This window comes from Paralichthys olivaceus, chromosome 8 (genome assembly GCF_024713975.1).
Source record: "Paralichthys olivaceus isolate ysfri-2021 chromosome 8, ASM2471397v2, whole genome shotgun sequence".
In the NCBI taxonomy this organism is placed as follows: domain Eukaryota; kingdom Metazoa; phylum Chordata; class Actinopteri; order Pleuronectiformes; family Paralichthyidae; genus Paralichthys; species Paralichthys olivaceus.
Window position 1 is genome coordinate 14,640,001 of NC_091100.1, and position 26,507 is coordinate 14,666,507.

The window sequence follows — 26,507 nt, forward strand, 5'->3', positions numbered from 1 at the left end:
GACCTCGGAGGCCCCCAGCTTCTGTGAAGCCACTAAAGAAGAGAAATGATGGGGCGCAGAAAACCAGGGGTTTGAACCAGACTGGCTGCAGGGGGGAGAAAAGATAAATGTTGCATAAAAACAAAGAACAAGGTCCATACTTTTATTTGTCTATAACACAAAGACAAACACTATGAAGTGAATCTATGTATGTAAGTCCAGTGTAATGTACAGTTTGGTTTATTTGCCAACATCACGAGGGGGTGGCGTCGGAGAGGGTTGTCATTGGACAGTGAGGCCAGTCTCTGCACTTGCACACTCTCATGCACACCTTAAATTATGAAGTTTAAAGAGGGCCAGTGTTATGGTGAGCCTGCTGAGGATGGCTGAACATTAGAGGGACGTGATCACACCAAGGTGGTGAACTTACGTTGTTATGCCGAGTTCTGTCTGATATGTAAACAGGAAGAGGTGAAGATTGAAGTGCCAACCCTGCCACTAATGGATGACCTCATGGAGATGGTAAAAAGTTCAAGTTCAAACAGTTTCTAGTGAGCTGTTATCTCTCTTTATACAATCAACCATGTCTCACACCTCTCCATAATGAAGGGCTATTTATTCTGCCATTCATTGGGCTCATTTCAAACAACTAAAGTGTTGATGATGTGGTTGAGTTACACACTGGACAAACCATGGACTGTCCATAAAGATGGATGACATGATAGCTCCCCCAAAAGCGAAGCCGAAAGCATCTAGATTGCCACCTGGTGGCTGGCTGCATTATAGGTCATTAACCCCACCGTCTCCATATTAGTGGATGATACATGGACCAAACTGAAAAGTACGCATGAAACCCTTTTTTCTCACAAACGATTTCTGTCATTTTCGTTTCATTTTAGTTCTTATCATGCTGATGTACTTTCAAGTGCTCATTTATTTACTTATTTGAACATCATGATGATGAAGATTATGAAGAATACAGAGTTCAGTATCCAGGATATTTGGGTTTCTGGTTTCTGGATTGTGGAAGGAAGTTTCATCCATCTTTAAAATGTATATAGCTTATTGTAAATACTAGCACAGAGTTATTTTTTCCAGAAAAACATGACCATAATCTTTTCCCTTCAAATGTTCGTACAAGTCACAATTTGACCTTCTAGCTGGTTGTTGTAACTTATTCCTTTGAAGAGAACATTCTAGTGAGAGTAATATACTGGATAAACAAGATGTCCATGGATGAAGAGAATGACTCTCCTCTTGTAGTAATCACTTCTGGCATCTCTGCCTTGTCAAAATCAGAGCACATAGTATTCTGTCCATCCCATCAGATGTGTTTACACAGCAGAGAGAGAAGACAGGATCCTCTTCTCTCGTTCATCTGTCTTTTTTTGCTATGGCTTTCCCCCTGTTTCATTAAACCAACTTGGGCTCTGTACAGAACCTTCCTCGACATATGAGTACGTACAGCTATCAGTTTCTGGGTTCCACACTGTTGGAATCAAAGTGCTGCATCGCTCTGTTTGCCTCCTCCTCCACTCCTCTCCGCTGTCCCCGGAGAGGATTTTGTTGCTTTATAAGTGCTTTCGTTCTCAGCACGCAGGAAGTAAGAGAATGAACCTCAGAATGCTGTGATTCATGTTCCCGATCGGATGAAACAAACATGAGGCCTGAACTCAGAAGAAGAAGATGTCTAATGAAGCAGAGGAGATGCTGTTAGGAAGAGAGCAGCTGCAAACGCTCCCCCTCATAATCAAAGTGTCCCAGCCTCCATTTGTCCTTTAGAAACACACACACACACACACACACGGTATGATACAATTGAAGAGATATGGTCTGTCTTTGAGTCTCCACATTGAACTGACTGATTATAAATCACTAAACTGCCTCTTAATGTTTTTTGGAGGATTTCTGGGGATTTGAATATGGGCCATACTTTACGCTCAGGATTTACATGATAAACCGTATTAAACTTGTTTACGTCACAGCCTGACATGAAACGCATCAGTGTTGTCCTCCACAGGAAGGCACATCGGATGGAGTTCTTCACACGACAGTAACAAGAAGAGCTAAATTAAGCTGCATTTGGACGTGCACTGAAATCTTGACACCTTCCTGAAATTTTCTGGAGGAGCTGTAGGTGAGAATGTGTATGTCAAAGTCTGTTGCTCCAGTCAATTTACTTTTCCTGCCAACCCCCACGTAAAGTGTTCTGACAGAGAATACAGAAGGAAAATACGTAAAGGTGGAAAATTCTCAGCGGGTGAGTGAACGCGTTGATGACTTTTCTAACACATAAAGGGTGAAGTCGAAAAGGTGTCTGTCTTTGTTGCCTTGGTCTGGAGACAGATTTTGCAGGAGGTGCATTATGAAGGGCTGCACCTACAGCACAGACACACTGAGTCATTATCCTGGATGACTGGGAATACCCCACTGCTTGTAAAGCCTGACAGTGGAAGTCCCCAGGTGTGCAGTATACAAACCATAGACTACATATCTGCAGTGCAAAGACTTTTCCATCTTAAAGGGAATATGTAATATTTGTACACAGGTGGCTCTTCACTGCGGCCTTGCAACAGGAATTTTTGTCTATTCCACATCTATCAGTGAACAGTAGCATTTGTATACGTGTGTGTGTGTGTGTGTGTGTGTGTGTGTGTGTGTGTGTGTGTATTTGTAATCCATTTAAGTTTGTCCACAGTCCCCTTTGTGTTGACAGCATGCTCCCAGTGGTATGTCAAAGTGCCCCACACACGCGCCCACAGGAGCTTAGTAATTAAACACTTTCACATGGCTGCATACTTGCCACGATAGTCTGTTTCCCTTCATTTCTTGCTCGCTAGCTTAGAAAAACCTCTGAATGTAAAGTGAACTGCAGAAATAAAAGTGTAGGAATGTCGTCGTATCATCACCCCATTCATTCAGAACTAAATTAAAAACGGGTCTGGTGTTAAAATAGCCCAGCTAATGTCATTATTGAAAACAAGCAGAAATTTAATGGCGGGGGAAGCCACCTGTTCCCGGTGGGACTCATGTTTCCCAGGATTCCTGTCGTGCATTTCAATGAGCTTGTTAGTTAGACATTCAGTGGCAATGGCCGAGAGAAAAGGAAGGTCATTACTTAAAGCTTATTTGTCTGGCAGCGCCGTCTCGCCTCACCGTCCCGTGCACAGCACAGCTGGCTTCGCCTCAGTGTTGCTGGGTTTTTTTGTTATAGAAGCGCACTTCTAGTGAATGGTCCACCACCCAGGTAAATGGAACTTAATGGATAAGCCAACTGGGAACCCTTAGCTGCGTGTAGTGGTGCATGTAGCGAGAGCGTGTCTCGCTACACCCTGTCAATTTTACCTACTTTAAAAGCCAAATGAAGTTTAGATGGTGAGATCACGACGGCGGTCACTACAATCACTGACAGAAGGAGAGATGATTTCAGATGTGACCTTTTAGGGAAGGTAAGGGCGCCTCTTTAGCAACAGTTCAAACTCACTAAGGTGAGGAAATTTATAAAACAACTGCAGTGCCTGTGGTAAAAATGCTCTTTGGCTGATTGCTTCCCCCAAGGTGATGCTGGTTGCAGCTTTCTTTGAAACTGTAACAGGGACCTACAGTATTTGAGTCAGTCTGCAGGACTCAGTCCACCGAACCTTGAGGCTTCACCACCGCTGGTGCACAAAGAGCTGTTCACCTGTTTATTCATTGTTCAGTAAAGCTCCACTGAGTACGCAGAACCCTGAACTGAAGAATCAGTGGACTGGTGGCCTGTTAATTCGAAGTTTATTCATTGTATTGCTGCACTTCCTTGGGCCTTTTACAATTCACATGCCAAGTGTGAAGCTGTCTTTCTGTCATCTGTCCTCTTCTTGAGTTTCCTCTTAATTAATAATGTTCAGATTCTTTGTTCTTCTTCTCTTTTATCCGTATTATCTATGCTGATGTGCTTATCAGCCTAATTGCCATCGACACGCACACAGATGGTGGAGGTCACAGTCTGCTGGCCTGCTCATTTAGCACCACACCATTGATTGACACCAGCTGAGTCATGGAGATAACCCGCTGATATTGAACCGTGTTGTCTCGATTAGTAAAAGTTGTTACAGGCAGCAAACTGCACTCCGCCCCCCCTACCCCACCCCTTCTGCTCTATAAAGTACCGGGGTGGTGTGCGGTGAGGAAATAACAGACAAAGCCACAAATGTTTTCATTGAAAAATGTAATCAGAGCTCATCTTTCCCTGCTCCTCTGCCTCCCCCCTACTCGGCTCTAAATAGGTTTTCTTAATGAAAGGCATGGTTCCAGTTGGCGGAGTGTGAAAATGGTCTCTGCTTTTATGCTGAGGTAAAAATAGAAGCTGTGCCTGTCGGTCTGTAAATGCGAAAAAGAGGATGTGCTGGTTTATCTGTAATTGGTCACGATGTGCAAACTCATTGCAGCTGCGGTATATCCCAAAGTGTCTCTTTTGCTTTGTGTGTTTGTACTCACTAGCATAGACTGTATAGATGTGATGGATGACATGACTGCTGCCGAAAAGTGAAGCCAAAGCATGTTCAATATAGTAACGGAAGCCAGAAGAACCCGGAATCTTGTCACTCACTGACAAATTCTGCATATTCGCATACAGAGGCTGTTTGGCGAGTGACGTTATTGGGGCAGCGTTCGTTTCCGGGATATTTTGGCTTCATTTCTGGATAATGAGAAGAACTGGAGACAAGTTGCCCATCTTTATATACAGTCTATACTCACTAGACCTGAAAATGTAAATCAATTATTGGAGGTCAACAGAGTGCAGTTGACGGGACAGAACACGCCACCTGCTGAGTGTGTTGGACGTTGGATTTGCCAGCTGCTCTATAGGTCCAGTAGCAGCGCCCCATTTAATGGGGCCCCTACACAAATAAGTCCTAATTCGACTGCTCTCTATCTTCTCTTTCATCTCCCTCTCTCTCTTACGTCCTCTGTCTCTCTTTCTCTCTGCCTCTCATCTTTTTGTTCTGAAGTCTGACTCCCCGTCAGAGTGAAATGGATGACACTGCAGATATGGAGAGGCTTCAATCTCAGTCTGCTCATCGATACTTTCATCTCATCCGTTTTCATTAGCTTTGTTTACAGCTTACGGACGAAAAAACACACAGTAGTTCATCAGCTCTGTAATAAAGTCACTAAAACTGGAGGAGGGGACCAGAGGGAAAACAGAAAATTAGGGTTTGACCATGGAGCCGTGTTTTTCTTTTTCTTTGCCGTTATGTGCCGCAGCTCTTCCTGTATGTGACCTATGTTCTGGTTCTTGTTAAATCGTTTTAGTGTCAGACAGCAGAACATATACAAGTTAGTGATTTTATTGCAGTTTATAAATGCAACACATAAAGCAGGCGCTGTCAGATGTTTTTTTTTAAATAATCAATGGACAAAACAACTTATTGACAGAAATGATGATATCAACTATTTTGACATGTAAAAAGAATGTTAATAGCTTTCTGTGACAGCCTGAGACAGCAGACAATAGTCGTTCAAACAAGGGGATTGCAACTGACACTTCCACTTCACTTTTGCCCGCACCATGCTGACTCTCATGCCTCCACATGCTTGGCTAATTACTGCATGAAGTGGTCGTAGTGAATGTTGCATTGTTGTTTTAATTTAGCTATGTAGGCCAGAATATATCATTACGATGTTTGTTTTGGGTGTACATTTGGCATCAGGACTGCTTTTGTTCAGTGTGAGTTGTAGAATGTCTTTCATACCTTTAACTTATCTTTCAAGCAGCTTCCTCCTATTTCAGTCTGTCACTCTGATCCTCTGGGGATCAAACGCGCTGGGCAGGTCCACTCAATCCTCCTGGCTGAAACTGCAATACTTCCCACAGGTTATAGTTACAGAGCTGTTGACAGAGTGACACATCAAACCAACGCCAGGGGGCTGTGGGTGTGTGTGCTTGTGTTCTTGTGTGTGTGTGTTTAGGAAGTATTGGGGACATGTGGAACAGGAAATGGAAAATTATCACAGAGCTCACACAGACCCCAAAGGAATGTTCACAGTAAGATCCCTGGAGACACACACACACACACACACACACACACACACACACACACACACACACACACACACACACACACACACACACACACACACACACACATACAATGAGAAATATTTTTGAACAGGTTTCTGTGCAATGGGACACACAGGTCAACATTGAAGCCAGGCAGGTGTACAGGTACAATAACCCTGTGTTAACTGTGTGTGTGTGTGTGTGTGTGTGTGTTTTTCACCCTCCTCAGTCAAGCACAGCCCATTAAAGAATGTTCCACACTGAGTGTACGACTCAGAAGACTCTTTCATTCCCTTCTGTTCTCCCGTTAGAAGAACAGTTTAGTCTTTATTGAGACAGATGGCGTGTAGACAACCACCATTAACGAACACTGACAACTACCAGCTCAGATGTTTACATGCGTGTTCTAGATGAAGAATGCCAGCTACACTTTCTGGGTTTAAATTGTTTGCTGACTTTCAGAATGGTTTGTCTTTCTATGTGCTCAGCTGTCCGTAAAGCGCCTCACCAGTGTCTCCTTGTTTACTTCATCTTCGTCTTTTCTCCTTGGAGAATTTGCAGTGAAGTCGTGGCAGGCAGTGGCGCAGACGAGATAATGCAAGAAACACACAATTCAAAGGTGAAGGCTTTTTTTGTTTCTGTTCTTCACACGCCCACGCTAAACCTTTGGGTAGAGCATACAGTTTGCAGTTTCTGCTTTCTCTCGATTCACTTCTCAGTCTTTCATTTAGTTTCAAGTATATTTTGTCATAAAAGTCTGTGCAAAATTTCCTCTGTGTTGCTTTCTCTGGTTTGTGTTTACGTGACAACTCCCCAGAAATTTTGATTTCCTTGCAACCCACGAAGCAGTTTTTCTTTAACTGACTCTCAAGTACAATCATTGTCAACTTGGCACAGAGTGTCGGGGGGGGCAGCTTTGTGACAGACTGTGATAATCACAGTGACCTCCCTCATAACAGTCGTTCTCTCTGTGCAGCTCTGTGTAGGATCTGTCTGTCTAACTACAAGACTGCGCCACTAAATTAAGCACACAAGTGGCCTGCCCCCTACACTCAAACCCCTAAAGAAAGACAATGTGAGCAATTACTCACAGGAAAGTCAAGTCACTGTGAACAAATAGCTGAAAATGACAGTTTTGGTTTGAAGCGACATATTTTTTCTTGGTAGTCTGGAAAAGTATCCGCTGCAGTGATCATTGCTTTAAGTTGTTCTCACTATGTTGTTCTAACCTGGTTAATTTGGCAAGTAGATCAGAGAATTCTAGTGGAAACAAAACTAACTATTGTCAATTCATAATTTTCCATCATCTTATGAGCACCTATGATGTGATGCTGTGCAGCACATGGGATGAGTTTTACAAACACTGTAAAAGGAGTTTGTCACCTGGGTGAGAAATTGAAGGTTTTCAGCCTCACAGCTCTTTTCTCCTCTCCTCCCTGCAATATTTCAAAAATGATCTGCTGTCAAGGGGCCAAAAAGGAAATTAATACATGTACCTGTTGGCGTTAAGTGACATAATGGGCAGTATCCAATCAGCTTGAAGGTGCCCTGTAGACGTTTCCTCTCTTTATTCTTTTTTGTGCCAATTTCGCTTTTATTTGACAGTGTGGATGGAGACAGGACAGGTAGGAGACATAACCCAGGTCCCCATCTGGGAATGGAACTGTCGGCGTTATGTTGATGAACCACAGCAAGAGGTGCTAAGCTCACTGACTAACACATTGCATTTATGACTTCTTAACAAAAGTCTACTTGTGTTTTGCCAGTTAAAGACTTTTAATGTGAGCAGCCACCATTTCTATCTGTGATGTCACCACAGACAACAAGTTTGTAAAGCTGCAGTTGTATACATACTGTGACTTTCATCGGTGGGCTGTAGGTGCAGTCATTATTGTGTCACCTCATTCAGAAATGGATAGTGACTTAGACTTTGATTTGAGATTGACACTTTATATATTCTTCAGGAGTTGTAATTGTGAACACGGGAAACTGGACCTGCTTTTGGCTCTTGAACATGTTTCACCTCTCATATAAATGTAGTCTTTGGTTCTCACCGACTAATGGGAGATTTCAGGTATTTAACCTCTTTGGGTCGTTTTGTCTGTTGATGTAAAAGTATGAACATGTTCTTGGATGGTTGGTTTGTTGTACTGTTCTCATGATAACCCGTCCTGAGTCAGCCCAGTGGGCTCCCGTCCTGTCTCCTCCGTGTTGTCTTACAGGGCATCGATGCCAAAGGTTTCCAGCAGAGCCGAAGTGCTGAAGTGAAGATATTTTTGATGTTTACTGAATTTTAGCATCCCCGTGTCTGTGCAACTGTGTTATTGCTGGTGTTTTGTCAGTAAGAGATTAATTCGATATGATGCAGAGCACATACATACAGCTCATTTTCAACACGCAATTATACAGTGTGTAAAAACTTGGCCAGCTGTCATGGATATGATTCAGTGATGGAAGCTCATGCAGAAGTAGGGAAATAAAATTAGGTCACAGATGGAGTTCAGTCCTGCTGATTATAAAATTCAAACACGTCTGTGAGGTATTAAGTATCTGTAGGGGGGACTGCAATAACCAAATACATCTGTCTGTAAATAAGATTGAAAAGCATTTTCACAACATGAGTCTTAAACTGTGCAGCGCATCGTCACCCGTCTTGGTGCTTTAGCTCTCACTTCATGAATTGGTGGAAATTCATGGTTTGGGTCTTGATGGTTGATACTGAGGGTCAGAAATCTCACCTTTGAAATATGAATGAAATATCCTTCTTTTTCTCCCAGTAGTGATTCCGAAAACTCAGAGTATCTGCGCATACCAAGTACTGATGCAACGCCAGTGTAGTGTTATTCACAGTTTGTAAACCTGTCCACCTCACTGCAGGAAGCTCATGTTAACCACTGAGCTCAGGGACCAGTTGTCCACCACAACACTACAGATAAATGTACCTGTTGGTGTTAACACTACTTTAAAATGACAGTGTCAAAGAAACAGTTTTCAGCTTGAAGATGCCCTGTGGAGGTTTCTTATAGCTAAAACAGTTTACAATATGTGTAACTCACCAAAACACATTACACATCCTTAACACTTTTACATTTCTTGAATGCAAACCCTCTCTTTATTCTTTTTTGTGCCAAATTCCCCTTTATTTGACCGTGAGGAGAGAGACAAGACATGTAAGGGACATAACCCACGTCTCTGTCTGCGAATGGAACTGTCGGCCTTATGTTGTGAGCACTGTAACCATTGATCTATCTGGGTGCCCTAAATACATTTCCTCTCTCATAAAACATTTGTAAAATAATAATTTTGAATATTATGAAAAGGGCATGGTTTAGCAGTTTCCTCTTCCCTGCCTTTGTTGGTGCATCGCTTTAACTCTTGGCCTGTCACTCATTGGAAGGTTTATGGCAGGAAAGTGTACTGGAGAGTTTTCTATGGTTAACCCTCATTAACCTATTTCTTCATATTGTTACAAAATCTTTTCAACTGAGATCAGTTTTGCATCTGCAGTTTGTCTGTGCTCTACTTTATTTGAAATTTAGCCAGGAAATACATATAAAAAAAATCTTTTTAAAAGAAAAGAACTGCTGTAAAGATTTCCTCTCCTACATTTGTCACTGCACTGTGAGCACATGACTCTCATAACCCAGGCCCTTGGAGAACCGTTGTTATCATTTTGGACTGTGGGGCAGTAAAGGCTTTATTTATTGCACCAATTTGGAGGTTTCTCAAGAATATCAGCTGTTGAATTCCCACTTGCAGCACTTCTGCTGCTACTGAACACCAACCATTAATATGGCGGGCAGGATGGGACAAGAACAAAAGATAAGGAGGATGTTTAGCCACAGTGTTTGATTCAATCCCAAGCCTAACAGGGGATTTCTGAATGAATTCCAGTGTTTTAGGTACTGTCACACTCATGTTTACACCTGTGTACTTGGAATCAGATCCCCCATACATATTGTAAGGCCAAATGATTTAGGCTGTCCTGTCCTACACTATGATCCTGACAGTGTTGCTGCCTCCAATAGAAATCCTCTCCTCTCAGATTCAGAGGTAGACAGAGGTATGTTCTTATCTTTGTCCCAGGTTTTACCTCAGCTACTGTTGTGGATACAGCCGCTCATCAGGGAGCCTGCGAGGGTCTGACACTGAGGGCATGATAATGATAAGAATGATCTCCCTCAGGAGAAGAGCTGCCAAGGTTGTGATCATTTAAAATTCTCATGCAGGTGAAATAAGGATTTACTCAGGATCTAATTGGATAGAGGTAACAGTGTCTGTAGGTAGAATTACATTCATGCACATTTAGGCATTGAAATGATGACCTTAAGTTAAGATCAGTGGCATTGAGTGGTGTGTGCATCGTGTGTTTGGGGGGTAAAAGTTGTGTGGAATCTGTTCTGACTATTCTGGTGTTGAATGAAGCCAGAGTCCAGACAGTTCATTCCATTAGTTCCAATGTCACACCACATCTCATTACTTTGAGTCTCTCTTCAACTCTTCTGCAAGACTTGCTGTGTAAAGATATCGGCCGTGACACTCTGCTCAGATTAATCACCCAGAGAGGAAGAGGAGAAGAGGAAATCACTCACTTTTCTTTGAAAGTTAAACTTTTATTTTATTCGTACCAAATTAAGCAACGTCAAGTTTTGTGCTGGTCCATTTCTTGTCGGGGTACAGAGTCTTGTTACTGTGAGGTTGTCAGGCAGTGTTTTAACTCTCCCATCTTCTCTCGCCTTATAAGGTAACTGAAGTTGTTCGTATAGAGAGAGAGAGAGCTGGGACTGTTTCTTCCTCTCTTACCTCTGGGGATTATGGGAATAGGATTTAGGTAGAGGGTGCCCTGTGAGGGGCTTTCCACCACAGCTAAGGCTCAGGAGACATGAGACTGACTACCCTCCTGAAAGTAGCTGATTTATAAAAGATCCCGTTCGCAAAATTGTCCCAAAACAGCCGAGCAAGGGAAACGTCAGTCGTGACAGAAGGTGTTAACATTTCTGTTTTCACTCAACAGCCGGAATCTGTTTGGTGGGGGGGTTGTTGAAGACTGACAGACAGTCTGAAGGGTCCCACTTGATACAGATGGCAACCTTGAAAATGTTTCTGACAACCCCACTTGCTCCCCCATCCTCACCCCCCATGCCTTTCTCACCTCCCTCTTTTTTTCTTTTCTTTTCTTCTCGAGATTTGAAGAAAATAAGTCCAGGGCCTCCCCTCGGTGCAGCCCCCAGCCACGGGTTCATTTGCCAGCTATTAGAGATCATAAATCTCTATGGTGAATGGAGCTGCTGCCGTCACTGCTGCAGGTTTTTTGATGGCGTTGTTGGGGAGGGGAGCTGACCTCAGGGCAGGCCTGCAGCAGAGGGAAGGGACTGAATGGGAGAGAAAAGACGGGCCGGGCCACGGCTCGTTAAACAAATGTTTCTCCACTCTTTTTGTTCGCCTCCTGATTCCGTGAATAGCTGCTGAATGTGTGCAGCGGTGAGGGGATGTTTGATAGCGGGCCTGGCCTGCTGGTAATGAGGGGTTCTCACCTCGTTGTAAATGGGAGGTTTGGGGGGAAAAGGTCACCAATCTCCGTCTTTGTCCCTGTCTGACCTGCCTGTGCCCTGTGCATGAGTGACACGGACACTCCATCTCATCTTTGGGTGTGTGTGTGTGTGGATTTTGGTTTTTGTGTGTCTCTTGGCAAATGGCTCACGTTTGTGTCTCACTGAGATTGACATTTATAAGCTTCTCCATCCTTATGGGCGTGTGCATGTCTTAGATTTGAATCTTGTTGTGTGTATGTGTGTGTCTGTGTGTGTCACTGTGTCTTTATACATGCTCGTCTCCCGTGTGAATGCTTTCACTAGCAGCGACAGGGGGTAAAGTGTTTATTTGAACACGTTGGAGAGGGCCTGCTGAGGGCCGCTCGGCTGTCTGCTGCAATCCCCTCTGCTTCTGGAGACACCCTGGGGGCAGTGCAGCTCGCTCTCTCATTTAGTCTGTCTCTCCCACTCCTTTTAAACTATAACCATTCTGTCTCGCTCCATCTTGCCTTCTGTCACACAACATCAAACCATGTCCGCACGAATAATTTCAAAAAAAGCATCTGTCTCTCCATTCTGCCCTCCCAGCCACTCGTAGATGTCTAACTTTATACGTGAAGTTTTTCTTTATAAGATGCCGGTTGTGTCTAATGAGAAAACTTTGTATATTTGTACTCTCACAAACATGCAGTAACAGACATAAAGGATTTTTTTTTTAAAGTGTTGTGCTGAAAGCCAAAGTAAATGACTACAGAGAGAGACAGGCAACCGAACACAGCTTATCCCCACTAGAGCTTGTGTCAGACATGCACTGAACTTCAGATATTATCCTGAAATGATTCGCAGGGGCTGTATATGAGAACGCAAATGTCCGAGCAAGCCCATGTGAGAATACAGCAGGATATTGCCTGGAGAATTCACAACGAACAAGTGGGCGGATCGATGGCATTTCAATTATTCAAAAGACACCAAAACGTGTTCATATGTGAAAGTCCGAAGACAGTCTGAAGTTTTTGGATGTATTAAACAATGGCTGATCAAAATATGTCATAAAATACATAATTTAATGTGTGAAAAAACACTTTACTGCTAAATTAGGACTTGTTCCATTTAAAAGCTTTTGAACTTACTCAGGTTTCAGCTATATTACCAAAATGTGGACATGTTTTGTTTGTATTACACTTAGTAACTGATCTCTGTGGCTGCACCGACATGAACAGGTTTTTCATGCGTCTCTTCACACACCTTCCTCACCTTTGTTTTCCTGTGGGCAGCATTCACATTATAATCCGGGACCTACGAGTTGGATGAAACAGATTTACGTTGACAGTCGACAGAAAATTGGTTTTTTGTTATATGAATAAACATTAAAATGTGATTTAGTGGGACACTTCGGAGTGTTACTTAATTCCACTTGATAACTTCACATACAGTATAGACTGCAATGGTGCGGCGCTACATCCTAGCATGTCCAGGAGTGAATGAGTGAGTGAGTGAGTGAGTGAGTGAATGAGTGAGCGAGCGTCTTTTTGAAAGACTTTAGCTATTTTCCATAGACGACACTCACCGGTGCTCAGCGAGTGTCAGAGGGGCGGAACAGTTACCCAGATGGAGGCGGTGCCCTCTGTGACAGACAACAGATGCTTTCAGACTCACATTACAACACAAAACTTTTCATTCAGGTATTACCCAGATAGAATGTATGCACTGTGAACATAAATGTCCTCATCAGTTGAACCTGACCCAGGCACAGAGTCTGTGTAAAGTCTGATTGAGCTGCTGTGCAAACAGATAAAGGGCTGAAACTGGCTGACACTAGACAGAATGCAAATATGTGTGATGCTGTAAATAGGCTCATCTTCCTGTGCAGATATTGATATTGCAATTTGGTTTTAAACAATAGGAACCAATTTTGTGGAGAAAGGTAGGGAAAAGTCTTTGTATAACAACAGTATAGTGGTGTGTGTGTGTGTGTGTGTGTTTCTGTGTGTGTGTGTGTGTGTTGAATGTTTGTGGTGGGGATGGAGAACAGGGACAGTGAGGGGGCGTGCAGTCCTCTCCTGCGGTGCTGGGTAATAGATCGGCTGTGGAGCGAGCTGCTGTTAAATGGTGGGAATCAGTAGCGATATTGATGAGATAGACACAGAACATGCTGCTGGTTGATTAAGTGTATTGATACTGCATCGCCTACAAATATTCAATTTGTGTTACCCTCCAAGGTTTCTGTCAATTCCTCAGGTCTTTATGTTTGCATGGAATACAGTTGTGTACGGAGTCCCCTCAGGGTCACGCGAGAATACTTAGGAGTCACCTCACTACATGTTACCTCGCAATAGTTTTGCATTATTTTGAAATACTTTTCTTCTTCTATTCCTTCTGAGCTATGTAGTGCGGCTCAGGCCACCCTTTTCTGGCTTAACCCGTTTGAGCCTGAGAGAAAACTAACCGAGCTTGACCCGAACCCGACAGGTCCCTCTATTGCGAGGTATTGCAACATGTATTGTGAGATAATGCAAACGTATTGTGAAGTAATGCAACATGTATTGTGCTGTAGTTTGCTGAATATTTTTTAGACTTTGCTTAAGGCAGAGTATATATTTTTTTTACCCAGCATTAATTAGTCAAGCAAGATGAAGAGGATGGCGATATTACTCACAGCGATGAGTGGGCTGTTTGCAGGGAAATGAGAGGTTGCACATTTCACACCTTCAGCAGAAACTGGTGTTACATCAGGTTTGCAAAGATCCGCTGGACACAAATTACAGAGCACATCAGTTCTGCAGACACCAATCAAGCCTGAAGTTTCCATGACAAAGAGAAAGGAGCATTGCACCTACACAGTCAAATAGCTGCTCGATTTCATTTAATATAGTATCACCTAAACCTAGGGAGAGGATGAGGCACTGATCACTATCTCGGTTAAATTGCCTGCCATGCACAGATGGAATAAAATAATGACTCGGAGATCTTCTTTTCTGATATGCAGCTGATCCAAGGTTTCCTTTATACGATCTGAAGTGGATTTTTGTACTAATGTCATTGTACTTTGAAGGATTAACTTTGCTAAAAGCACCGTGTTCATTTAAGGCTTTCCTCCTGCAGTGGCAAGAACATGAGGAATACTAAATGGTCACATAGGTAAATAGACAGATAAGCTTCTGTGTTTCATCGTGATTTGCCTGTTGAAAGCAGATAAATAGTGTGGACCAGTGGACCTCATTGGGACCATGCCTGGTCTTAATGAGGCAAAACATGAAAACGTGTGTGTGTCTGACACCTATCCACATACCAATCTCCATCTCTGTATATATATATTGAATATATATATATATATATATGTTTGTGTGAGTGTGTACTAGTGTGTGAGCATGAGCGTGCACATGTGCATGTACCCAGTGAAGACATCTTCACACCGACCAACGTTGCCTGGTTACAGGCCAGTTGGCAAGGAAACGGTGGCTAATTTGTGATGGCCTCAGTCAACTGTGTGTGTGTGTGTGTGTGTGTATGTGTGTGTGTGTGTGTGTGTGTGTGTGAGATGAATGAGGCCCTCTAATCCGTCAAGCAAGACAGGTGACCCAGTGCTGTGTTGATTAGCTGAGACAGACACAACATCAGTCATCCCTGCAGCCACCATGAAACACACCTCTGTGTGATAACCAATTCAGGGCTGTCTGAAATCCCTGTCATTTATATTGACTGAATGAGCCATTTAGGGGAGACCCCTGGAAAATGTTCAACTCAAACCAAAGTGCTCTGACTATTACCTGGAGCTTCCCGTAATTCTCACAGCAATTCTTTTAACAGCGCAACAGATGCATGTTCTGAAGATTTGTTTTAGTCCACGAACATGTGCTGTATGTGGTCAGTTATCTGTTGAGGGGGAGAAGGAGTGATGGGGGTTAAAAAGACTGACTGCATGTGAGAGGAAGCATTTTCCAGACTACATGCATTACCCATCACAGAAGACAGGAGAGCAGTGGAGAGAGCACAGGATGGGAAATGAAAGAAGACAGAAGAGGAGAGAAGAAAGGAAGAAGAGAAAGGAAATACTGTGGTCAGTCAGTCCTGTCTGTCTCTGCTGATAAGAATAATCTGAGAGCAAGTAACTGGTCCGACACTGGGACGAGATCATGTGTCCAGGTAGGAACAGATGCTCCGGAGGGAGAAGGTTAGTCTCTCTACAAACGGGATGGATTTGTCTCCTTCCCAGGGAGAGTTAATTTTCATATATTCATGTGGCTTCCCTCTGAAGGTTTTGACTCTAAATTACCTGTGAGGGTCACTTAAAATGGATCCCTGTAAGACTTAAGCCTGGGCTCACTTAACCCCTTAACACCAACCCTCGAATTAAATTAACAGACTTGTTGCACAGAAAAAAATCCAGCACAGAGGGGGGGGGGGGGGGGGGCGACGCTGCTTGATTTCAAACACCAATATCGAGTGGGTGAGAAATTGCGGAGGAGCTGCTGTTAAATAAAAGTGGGTAATAATGGAGTGCTGCGCTGGGACAAGCGGGGTCCGCTCTCATGCTTGTTGATTTTGCTGATGTATACTAAGTCAAATTGTTTCTTAATTGACTGAGTTTGTGCTCAGCTGAAGGTTAACTCTTACCTGCTGCCTGCCTGCAGTACTCACCAGCTTTGTACTCACTGCTTCACACTGAGGTCTAAAGACACATCACATCCATTAATCACTCCTCGGTCATGGGCTGTCCGACTGACAGACTCTTTTGAACATGGTATCTCTGAAGTTCGTTGGTTCAAACAATCACTTTGATTCAGTGATGAACTGAATAGATTTTGGTGTTCTAATGTCAGAGGTCAATATCACAGTGGCATTGTAGAACACATTTTTGGCCATGTGAACATGTTTTCTCTGTAATATCATGAGGAAACCTCATCTCATTTGGCACAAATGTTCTCTTTGACCTTGGCTTTTTTGTGGTCAAATGTCACAAAACCACACGTCTGTCCTTGAGTCAAGAACAAATCCAATAATTATGACATTAAACCAGCATCAATGTATTTCATCAAAGACCATTCATAAACCTTAGTTCATAGTTCAAACAGCCCTGTTGAGTGTACTGTATCTGTAAAAATAATTTTATATTTCTTTACCTTTGCTTTTTTCAATCACTTTTTCCTCTCCGCCACATCTTCTCTTGGTGTGAGGCAGTGGCCGTAGCCTCTAAGTTTCAGTGTTATTTATTGGCTCATGCACAGGAACTGCTGTGGCATTTTGGCAGCTATTAGAAGTCTTGTAGAGGCATTAGTCATGTCTCTGAAGTGTGACATGGGTAGAGCGCTGTCTGGGGGGGCGTGACATTCATGGCAAGCTGGTCTTTATCCGAGCCAGACGGCTGACCTTTTCCTGCAGATTCCTCCGCGATGGGAGAGGTGATGTCTGGGTAATTAATGGTGTATAACTGTGGCGGCCCATCACATCCCTTCCTTGCACATCCCACCCTGCTGTCGCTTTGTCACTCAACTGTCAAGTGACTCCAGCAGAGGGATCTGACAGGGACGAGCAGGGAGATATTGGATCTGCCCATCTCTGTTCCTCGCCGGGTGGAAATTTGTTCCCAGCTGGATGCAGGAAAAGTTCAATTTGAATGCTTTGATGGAAATTAAATTGAAAAAGAAATGACAATCTGAGTGACAGCCGAACTGAAGAGGGTCATCTAGTTTCAGTGTCACACAAGTCAACTTGTCGTTCTTCATCAGTGCAGAGAGAAGGCGTTCTCCTCCGAGATTTAGTTATATACAGGAATAAGTTAAATGTCCCTCTTTAGTTTTTATCGTTAAATGCTGCACATTCCCTGCATCTCTTTATTCTCGTCCACTGAACAGTGCTGCTTTTGTCTGGGTAACTCTGAATTCTGTCTCTGTCAACAACTAATGAAACAACCCACTGACTGCTGGCTGGAACCCCGTCAGCTTCAGTGCCTGGCCGAGCCGGGAGCTGTCAGGTCAGACGCAGATTGTTGTGGAGATTAGCCCTGCTCATGTCAGATCGACCTCTGTAAGCGTGGCACTTTATTCTTTTCAACTGCACTGAGCACTGTGCTGGCTGATGTATTCATTTGTGCATGTGTGTGTAAACATGGCTTCAGATCTCTTTCATTTATTTAATATGGAAGTCATTTTCATATTTATAAAAAAAGCATTTTTAGGTTATTTGCCAAACTCTAAAACAATCAAAACAGCACTCTTTTGTATTTTGTCTCAGCACTTTTGCCAACAGTAACTTATTAGTGTTTTGTGTTTTCTGTTGGTTCACAGTATTACACAAAAACTGCAGAGCAGATTACCATGAAACTTGGTGGAAGGATGTGGTATGGGTCAGAGAAGAACACATTAAATCTTGGTGTGGATCCAGATCAGGGACCAGGAATTCATTTTACTTTCATTAACATTGCAAGATTTTGCAGATTTGGACTTTTTCAATTGACCTAGAGAATATTTTATGGATCAAGATGATTAAAAAAAATCAGGCATGTTTAGGGAACTTGCATCTATGAGTATGTGAGATTTGATTATTAAAAGAGACTTTTGGTCTAGTTCTAGTTTTTCCTGTCCCTCTAAATAAGTATAAATAGTGAAACAGTCACAGCAAACAATCCTGCAGCACAGCAGTTGTCAGATTTGTCCACTGGGGAGCATTTGGATTAAATATTTTCCGGAGTAAACAAGACCAATAGTCTACGGCCATTCAAGCAGCTTTGTGGTGCCCTCCGGTTACCATGGAAATCTGTACCAAATATTATGGTAATCTGTGTAATAGTTGTTGAGATTTTTCAGTCTGGACAAAACTAATCGACTAACTGAAAAAGAGCCAATTTTGTGGTGGACATGAGGCTGAAAGGACAAATCTCTCTCACTGACATCAGGATTACCATGAGGTCTGTCGCCCCACAGTCTTTGGGTGATGTCAGCTGTCAGTCTGAGTGTTTGACTTTTCACCTCTCCGTCACCACCACCATTCTGCCCCTCCCATTCCAAGGCGCAGCCCGGACGACAAGCTGTCAGCTCCACTCAACCTGAACGAGTCTCTCAAATGAGACCAAGACTGGAGTGATGATAAACCCACAAAACCACAGAGCGTGGTCCAGTTTATACGGTGTCCAGCAGCACTGATAATGTGACAAAAGATAGAGAGTGTGTCTGGTGAGAGAGAACGAGACATAGCTAGAGACAGGAAAGATACCCAACTGGAAAACCCCTTCGGTGTCAAGGGCACGCTATGAAAAGTCTGATTAACATGAGAAGGTGTTACCTGCTCTGAGTGTGTGTGAGTGATGTCCAGTGAATGAGATGGCCCTGGTCTTGTGTGTCCTCCATGGTTCTTCAGTGTAATTAGCTGAGAGACTAATGAGCTTCTCCCACTCTAACAAGGCTGCCTTTTTATTAGGACTGCTAATTGCTCCATATGAGGGGAATAATCAGGCTTTGTGCTCTGGTACCAGGATGTCATGAATGTCTGATGTCTGATGTCTGATGTGACTTCGCTGTTCTTCTAATTCAGATCCATGATTCCAAACAAAAATTCCCTAAAAATAGTGACAATGCTGAAAAATGTCATGTTAAAAATGTTAAAGAAAGTTTTTGCAATATGAAGATCAGGTCTACCTTTATAAATCCCCCATTGAGGAAATAGAATTAAAAAAAAAAAACTTTTAAGGAGTAGAGAAAAAAGTCAAAGTGTGAGTCGCAGCTGCAGTGTCAGGCGGCAACTCGCTGTGGCGCCTCCACAATAACATATTCGCAGTTTTACAAACTGGTTGTCTCAGGAAAAATGGTGTGGTATTCAGTTACAGCTAATATAATCTCAATAAACAGACGCTAAATCATCCGCAGGTGATAGCCGACGTATCCTGACAGTACCGCTGATGCTAATCTAGCATTTTCACTGTGTGTGTCATTGAGATCAGCATGCGTTAAGTTATTTTCCATCAAAAATGAATCAATAAAGCAGGTGCACATGTGCACTGACATGTGCACTGCATGCATGCGTGAGTGTGTTTGGGTTTGTATTTCCTATGACCCATAATGGTGTCAGACCATGGAAGTGAATGACAAGAATTTGCTTCTGGGCTTGAAATGATCCCCTTCCCTCGCTTCCAACTTGTGACGCTCTCCAGATTGAGACAGATTTAATGTTCATTCAGAAAATATATTGTTTGTTTATCATTGGGATGAAATAATACAAGCAGCAAAGATGCTGCTTAGGAGAGGGAGGAAAGTGACAGAGATTAATGACAGTGCAGCCGCCTACTGGCTCACTGTCTTTTTTCTTTTATTAGAATAGTGTAAAATGTACAGGTTGCATTAAGTAGGTATGATAAAATATTATAGAGGTCAATTTGGATTGAGATGAGAACGTGTGCGTCTGTGCATCCTCAGAAAAATAGAGAGGCGCTTATAACTCCTCAATAATGAAAGTTAATTTACTGATTGGTTTTTTACTGTATTGTACTGTTCCGTCCTGTAAAGCCCCACTTGGATAGATTCTGTTTCTCTCGATGAGGTTGGATTATTTGGGGGTTTTATGCGCTAATCAGTGATTTCAATCCCATCTGGAGCTCATTTATAACTTGCAGTAATTACTAGTCACAAATAATTTATTTATTTTCATTTTTCACATCAAAGTTTAGCGTTATTATGAACGCACTTTGCATTTTTAAAAGGGCATCTTTGAGTGTTGAGCACCAGCAGCCTGCATTCCAGTCTGGGAACCTTGATGACTGAGGAGAACAGGGAGAAGCCATGAGGAGAGTTAGACCCTGTCAGCTCATTAAATAGGCTGTTATAATGTCAGCTACAGGTAATTAGTCTGTCTGGGCTTTTCTGCCTGTAAACCATATAACAAAAGTTTGTGTTTAGTGGACTAGACAATGACTTGGACACTATTATCCCTTTAAATCAGATGCAACTGTATAGAAGTGAACTGAAAGCAAAAAAAAAGAGACTTAACCAGTTCAACCTTCACCATCTTTATTGTGAAAGGGTTTTTTCTCTCTTTAAGTCTTTTGTCAAACACTTAAGTGCAGTGTAGCTGTATTGGTGGACGTTTTAATAACTGTAGGATATAAACCAGTGTCTAATAACTTGTTTTGTCTGCGGGTCAGTGACAGAACAGGTAGAGGCTGTGGTCCTTATAATAGCAGCAACTCAGTGATGCACAGTGTCCGACTCTGTGGGGGGATTGTAAGTAATTATACTGCAGGACAGACTCTGTGCGGACTGGATGTTTCCATACCAGTTATTTACTCAGAAGAAAGCAATAATAATAGACAGGGATTTAATAATATAGGAATGCAACACCCAAAATAACAGTATATAGCAGAAATTAATATTTTAGAAGAGTTGACTTTATGCTAACTATGTTTTGCAGATGTGTAATTTGGTATGAATAAGAATATATTCATACGGCAAATAACGTAAATAAACTTTTTAGTTTGGTCCATGTCCCCTCTGTTTACATAGGACAGCAATTATAACTTACACTGCAGCCAGCCACCAAAGGGCAATGGAGACACTCGGAGGCTTTGTGTTCTTCTGTGAATCCGTCACCTGCATCATAAAGACACTTCTCCCTCCTCACTAACACTCTCGCTCCTTTATATCCACACACTCCTGCTGCAGCTCCCGTTGCTTAGGTTACACATGTTACTGCGCCGCACCCTCCCTCCTGTCAGTCCCGTCATGCGTGTTGCCATGCTGATTCGCTATGATCATGCCTGCTCTGCCTCCTCAGCTTGGAGGATGTTATTATTAAAGTTATGGAGGGTGTTAGATCCTGGTCAACCAACTTAGCTTTGCTGCTGTTTGAGGTAAATTTAGTCGTTTTTTTTTACCTGATGAAGAAGCACAACAGATAGGAAGTGACTCCAGCCACTGGAAGAAGCCCCACCTGCTGATATCCTATGGGTCACTGCATCCCCATGAGACAGGTCACACATGTTATGGCGCTGAATGACTGCTTCATGCCTGTTACCATGTGAACCTGTTTAACTGTATTATTTTCCAGTGTGAAATTAGATGATAAGACTCTATTCTCTAAGACGCTAAGACTCAATTTCCTGCCCTGTCAGTTTGTGTCATAGCAGTTCTGTTTTATTGCACAGAAGAGAGCAAAGAGTGACAGAGCGAGTGGAGAGTGACTGACAGGACGACTCGCAGCAGAGATCTTCACACCAACATTTTATGATTACATGGTGCAGTATGAACCGTCTCCTGCAGAGCGCAGGATGTATCCCCTCTGAAATGTTGAAGACGTTGTTATGGAAGGTTGTTGAGCTTCATTTTCTGGTGATGTGGTATACAATTATTTTATTGGTCTTTATTTTTATCTTTTTGTGACCAAAAGTTTGTTTTGGAAGTACATATACATTTTTGAGATGTTACATTTACCACAAATTGAGAAGAAATAAATAAAAAAGTTTTGTCATCCCTGTTGCACAAGGGATTTGAAGTTATCCATATAAGAGTGAGATGATGTCTCATTGTTAAGTGACTGTCCTGAAGTACAGAGACCTTCTGTTGAAGATACACTTGCAGAAACTACATACGTTTTTTGCACATAGTGGTCACGTTTATTTTTTCTAGTTTCTGGTAGTTTGTTAATTGTATGTCTCTCTGTGTAAGTACAATGGGGCAACACCGGAGTCAAATTCTTAGTATATGCACTCATACATATAAAGCTGATTCTGACTCTCAGAATCACTCTCAGCATCAGTACATCAGTTCTGTAGTACACGGTATGTTATTGGCCACCAGTTTTAGTAGACCTGAGGGCTGGATGTCTGAGTTGCTGTGAGTGTATTTTTCACTGTAGCCTTTTCTTTTATATTTTTTGTTTACCAGATCTGCTTCATTTCCTCAGGCTCTTATTCAAACGTGGAAACTCCCTGACCCTTAGAAACTGCACTTTCATCAGCTTTATGAAAATGAGGCTGAAGACAAAAGGCCGAGCATTGTGTCCAATCTGCAACTCCCCCCCACCCACCCCATCTCGCCACGGCCCCAAAATCCCCCCCCCTCACTCTTTAACTCCCTGCCCCGCTCCCTCTGCACCAGGGTGCTCAGATGCCCTCAATATGAGAGCTGTTCGTTGTGCATGTTTCGGGGTATTATGTCTGTGGAAGGATTGTGTGCGTGTGTGTAGTGTTACTTATATATTTGTGAGGACCATTTTGACCTTACGGAGTGAAGACATTTTTGGAAAGTGAGGACATTTTCGGTCCTTACTTTTTGAAAGGCTTGTTTGAGAAATTAAGACTTGCTTTTAAGGTTGTGGTTATAATTAGTTTTAGGTTAGACTTTTTTAACTGTGAAAGTTAGGGTTAGGGGCTGGCAAATGCATTATGCCAAAGAGTGTCCTCACTATTATAGAAGTACAAGAATGCGTGAGTGTGCGTGGCATGCTTATTTTAATCTGGGGGATTTGCATTACACTCATTTTGCTGTTTGCAAATCAAGCCTTATGGAGCACAAGCAATAACACGGTTATGAAAATTAAAAATGTGCTGGGACATAAGTTCAGCCAAATCTGATAAATATTCTTACACAAGCTACTAATATGCAAGTTCTCCAATACTCCAAATCTTTACCTGATTTGTGTGTAGTGTTAAAGAAGATAAATCACTACAAAATCTGAATATAAGGAGAACACATGCAGTTAATGCAGCTAAGGAGAATTGAAACTGTGAGTAGACTCAGATTTAATGCGTATAAATTTTGCTTGGAGATGTTTCCTAAAAACAACTAGACCTATGTTATATTGTTTATTTTATTGAGTGGAGAACTTGCAATATCCAAAATGTTTCAAACCGGGAGAAATCATTTATTCAAGGTAACTGGTGTTTCATTTTGATCGCCTTTAATTGCATCAAATCTTCTTTTTCCTCTGGCTCTGACTGTCTGTGCTAAAACATCTAGAGCAAATATCATACAACGAAGGAAAAACACCCAATTAGCAACTCCTTTTGATGGAGAGACGCATATTGGCCATTTTGATATGATCAATCTTTTAAGGCTTTAATTTAAAATGTCAAGTATCAAGTATTTGTAAAGTTTGCTGGTTTTCTTAGTCTTCTTTGATGAGGGATCAAACATATTTTCCGTATACCTGAAAATCATTGACTGGCATTCTACTCTATTTTGTGCCAGATTCTAGACTATTTGAGAAAACATCACTATTTTAGTTTATTGCTGTGCTACAGCTTGAGGACTCTTGGATGGAGAGTTGTTCTTGTATCATCTAACGTCCGGTCTGGATCTCTTGGCTGCATCAGTAGGAAATGATCACTAATTGCAGTGAAGGCGATGGGGAAACCTTGCATGAAATTGCCATAAGAGACCCACTGTTGAGTTTGTATTTGTCTGCAAACTCCACCCCAGCAGCCAGCCTGTTGGATTCAGAGAGTGCTCACTCAACTATGAAGCCTGTGGTGTTGCAGAGTGGAGTAAGGGAGTGTGTGTGTTTGTGTGTTTGTGTGTTTGTGTGTGAGGAAGATAATGTATGGCTGCCTGCATCCAGGAGTGACAGCAGAAGAGATAACGGCAAATTTATTGAAGTGTTTATTTTTCTTCTGAGGGCGCTCGCATTTTTTGCTCTAGAAAGAGAAAGTGAAGGAGGGACTGTGAAGGAGAGGTGGATGAATGTAGGGTAAAAAAAGGGGGTGTTGTGTGTGGGGTGGAGCAAGAGGGTGAGAGGAGGCTGACTGGGGTTTTAGGGGTGTGTGTGTGTGTGTGTGTGTGTGTGTGTGTGAGAGAGAGGGGTTAAGATGGGGGAGGTGTATATTGAGGGTCTTGGACTGTAATCCTTTAGTCCTGGTTGGAAACAACACTGCACAGTCTCGGACAAACAATGTGACAAGGACACACACGACCCTTTTTTTTTTTTTGCTCACGAACCATGTGGTGACACTGGCTTTAGCTGCATTACTTCATCATGAGAAAATATCCTCGGCAGAAGCTGTCTGATTTACTGCAAGAGAAGGTTGGTTCTTTCTGTAGAGTAGTTTACAATTCATGCATTGTGTGTGTGTGTGTGTGTGTTTTCTCTATCTTTATTCAAGAGCTGGTCTTTCTGTTTAAGAGCAGGACTAATTTGAATTCATGTTCGGATTTTGCAATGCTTGCACTCTAGCAGCCACTGCTTGTGCTTAGAGTTGCTCTGTCTTGGCTCAACCTGTGCTCTTGCACTCAGATATTTGGTTGCTTGGACAGATGGCACACCTTCTCCTCATTCTCACGCTGCATCTGTGCATGAGTGACACGGCTACTCACGGGTTGTGGTTAAGCTGTTGTAATGGTTGATGCTAGGGAATGCATTGTGTGAAAAGTCCTCACTAAGATAGACATTTTTGTGTGTATTGAGGAACATACATTTTTATATATGCTGATAATTTAGGGGCGTAGTATACAGAACATAAGCCTCTTGCTTCCTCCTGTTTCAGGAGTGATGGTGGTATTGGATGAGGCAGAGTGACGTTCACTTCCTGTGAATGTCTAATCAATCTCTCTTTCTTTCTAAATACCGACTATAACATACTTACCAGCAATGTAATCTATCAAAGACACACTGGGTTTTGGAGATAATTATCTCATTTCAAATGTGGGAAACAAGTGATTTTCTCAGCCATATTTCAAAGATGGAACTGAGTTTTACTGACAATTGCAGTCGTGACAGAATAAAAAACTGCTTTGTCACTGTTAGGTAACACAGAGCAAAAACCCAAGTCGGAGCCAAAAACTCTTCTGTCTGTTGTCATTTGGTGGAGCACAGAGCACCTGCTGCCAGCCTGGCTTTGCTCAGCGTCTGCCAACACCGACATATGGCAAAAACACGCACACACACACACATACACCCACACACACACGCACGCACACACAGGGTGACTGTTTCTGTTTCAGGGGTGTTTGAATCTGGCAAGCGGCTCATATTGTCTGAATGTCACATCTTTATGCATGAATGCACCGTATTTACACACAGACATGGCCACAGTAACACACAAATACATTTGCAAATATACAAACACACACTCTTCCATACATACTCACACTCAGGCTCATAGAGACGGACAGAGAAAGAGAGAGAGAGCAGCTATCTTCTGTCCACATCCAAAAACATTCAAATCAAACAAACATGTCCCGGATTGTTGTTTATTCCAGGTTGTTTTGTCCTCAGGCGAACAGACAAATACTGAGACGCAGCTGCAAACATTTTCTGTTTTGTCCTTATTTTAGGGGATGAAGGGCAGCTTGATTTTCAGCAAGCCAGGCAGAATCACCAGCAGTCTGTTGCATTAGAAACAGAAAGGACCCACACTCAGCAGGCCACTCTTACGGCTTGCGTCTGTCCTTTATATTGTTCACAACATCAAACACAAGCAAAATGTGTTCATGTATATGTTTCTCTGCCTCTGTGCCAGCTACAACCAGGGGCAGTGAACACGTTATCCCAGAAGCCCTTGAGGGAATTTCTTCAAATCTGTTACAAACTTTCACTTTTACTCACGGAGGAACTGAGAATGTGTGGTGGTCAAAGGTCAAGATCGCTGTGACCACACAAAGAACAAAGAACTACTCAGATTTTGGTGGTCCAAGGTCAAAGGTCAAGGTCATATGACCTTCTGTTCTCATGAACACGATTTCTTAAGAAAAACTTGAGTTATGAATGTCTCTAAATTTGCCGACACAAATGTTCACTTAGGGCCCGCTCACATATTTGCCCCCCGTTCACCTCAAATCTGCAAGAGTGAGAAGGTGAATAAAACATTTGCCTCCTGTGGTGAGGCAAACTTTGAGGAACCTTAGACTTAATTGATTAGATTTCGGTGGTCAGACGTCAAGGTCACCGTGGCCTCAGAAAACTTGTATTTGGACTTATGAGCTTATCTCAAGTCTGTCTGTAGGGAATTTCTTGTAATTTTGACCAGTTGTCAC

At 42.5% G+C, this 26,507-nt stretch overlaps 1 protein-coding gene across 4 annotated transcripts in view; it reads left to right on the forward strand.

Annotated features, from left to right (window-relative positions):
* rhbdl3 (rhomboid, veinlet-like 3 (Drosophila)) overlaps positions 1-26,507 on the forward strand; it is a 52,171-nt gene that overhangs the window by 3,995 nt on the left and 21,669 nt on the right. Inside the window, exon 1 of one of the 4 annotated variants that reach the window (XM_069530598.1) lies at positions 17,559-17,577. The exons of 2 other annotated variants lie outside the window; for them this stretch is intronic. Coding sequence is in view for 1 of the 2 variants with exons in the window: in XM_020083712.2 (XP_019939271.1) it covers positions 24,511-24,558 (48 nt within the window). In the remaining variant the exon portion in view is untranslated. Of the gene's footprint in view, positions 1-17,558; positions 17,578-24,367; positions 24,559-26,507 lie in introns of those variants that run through there. One more of the 4 variants, XM_020083712.2, reaches the window with a different exon arrangement.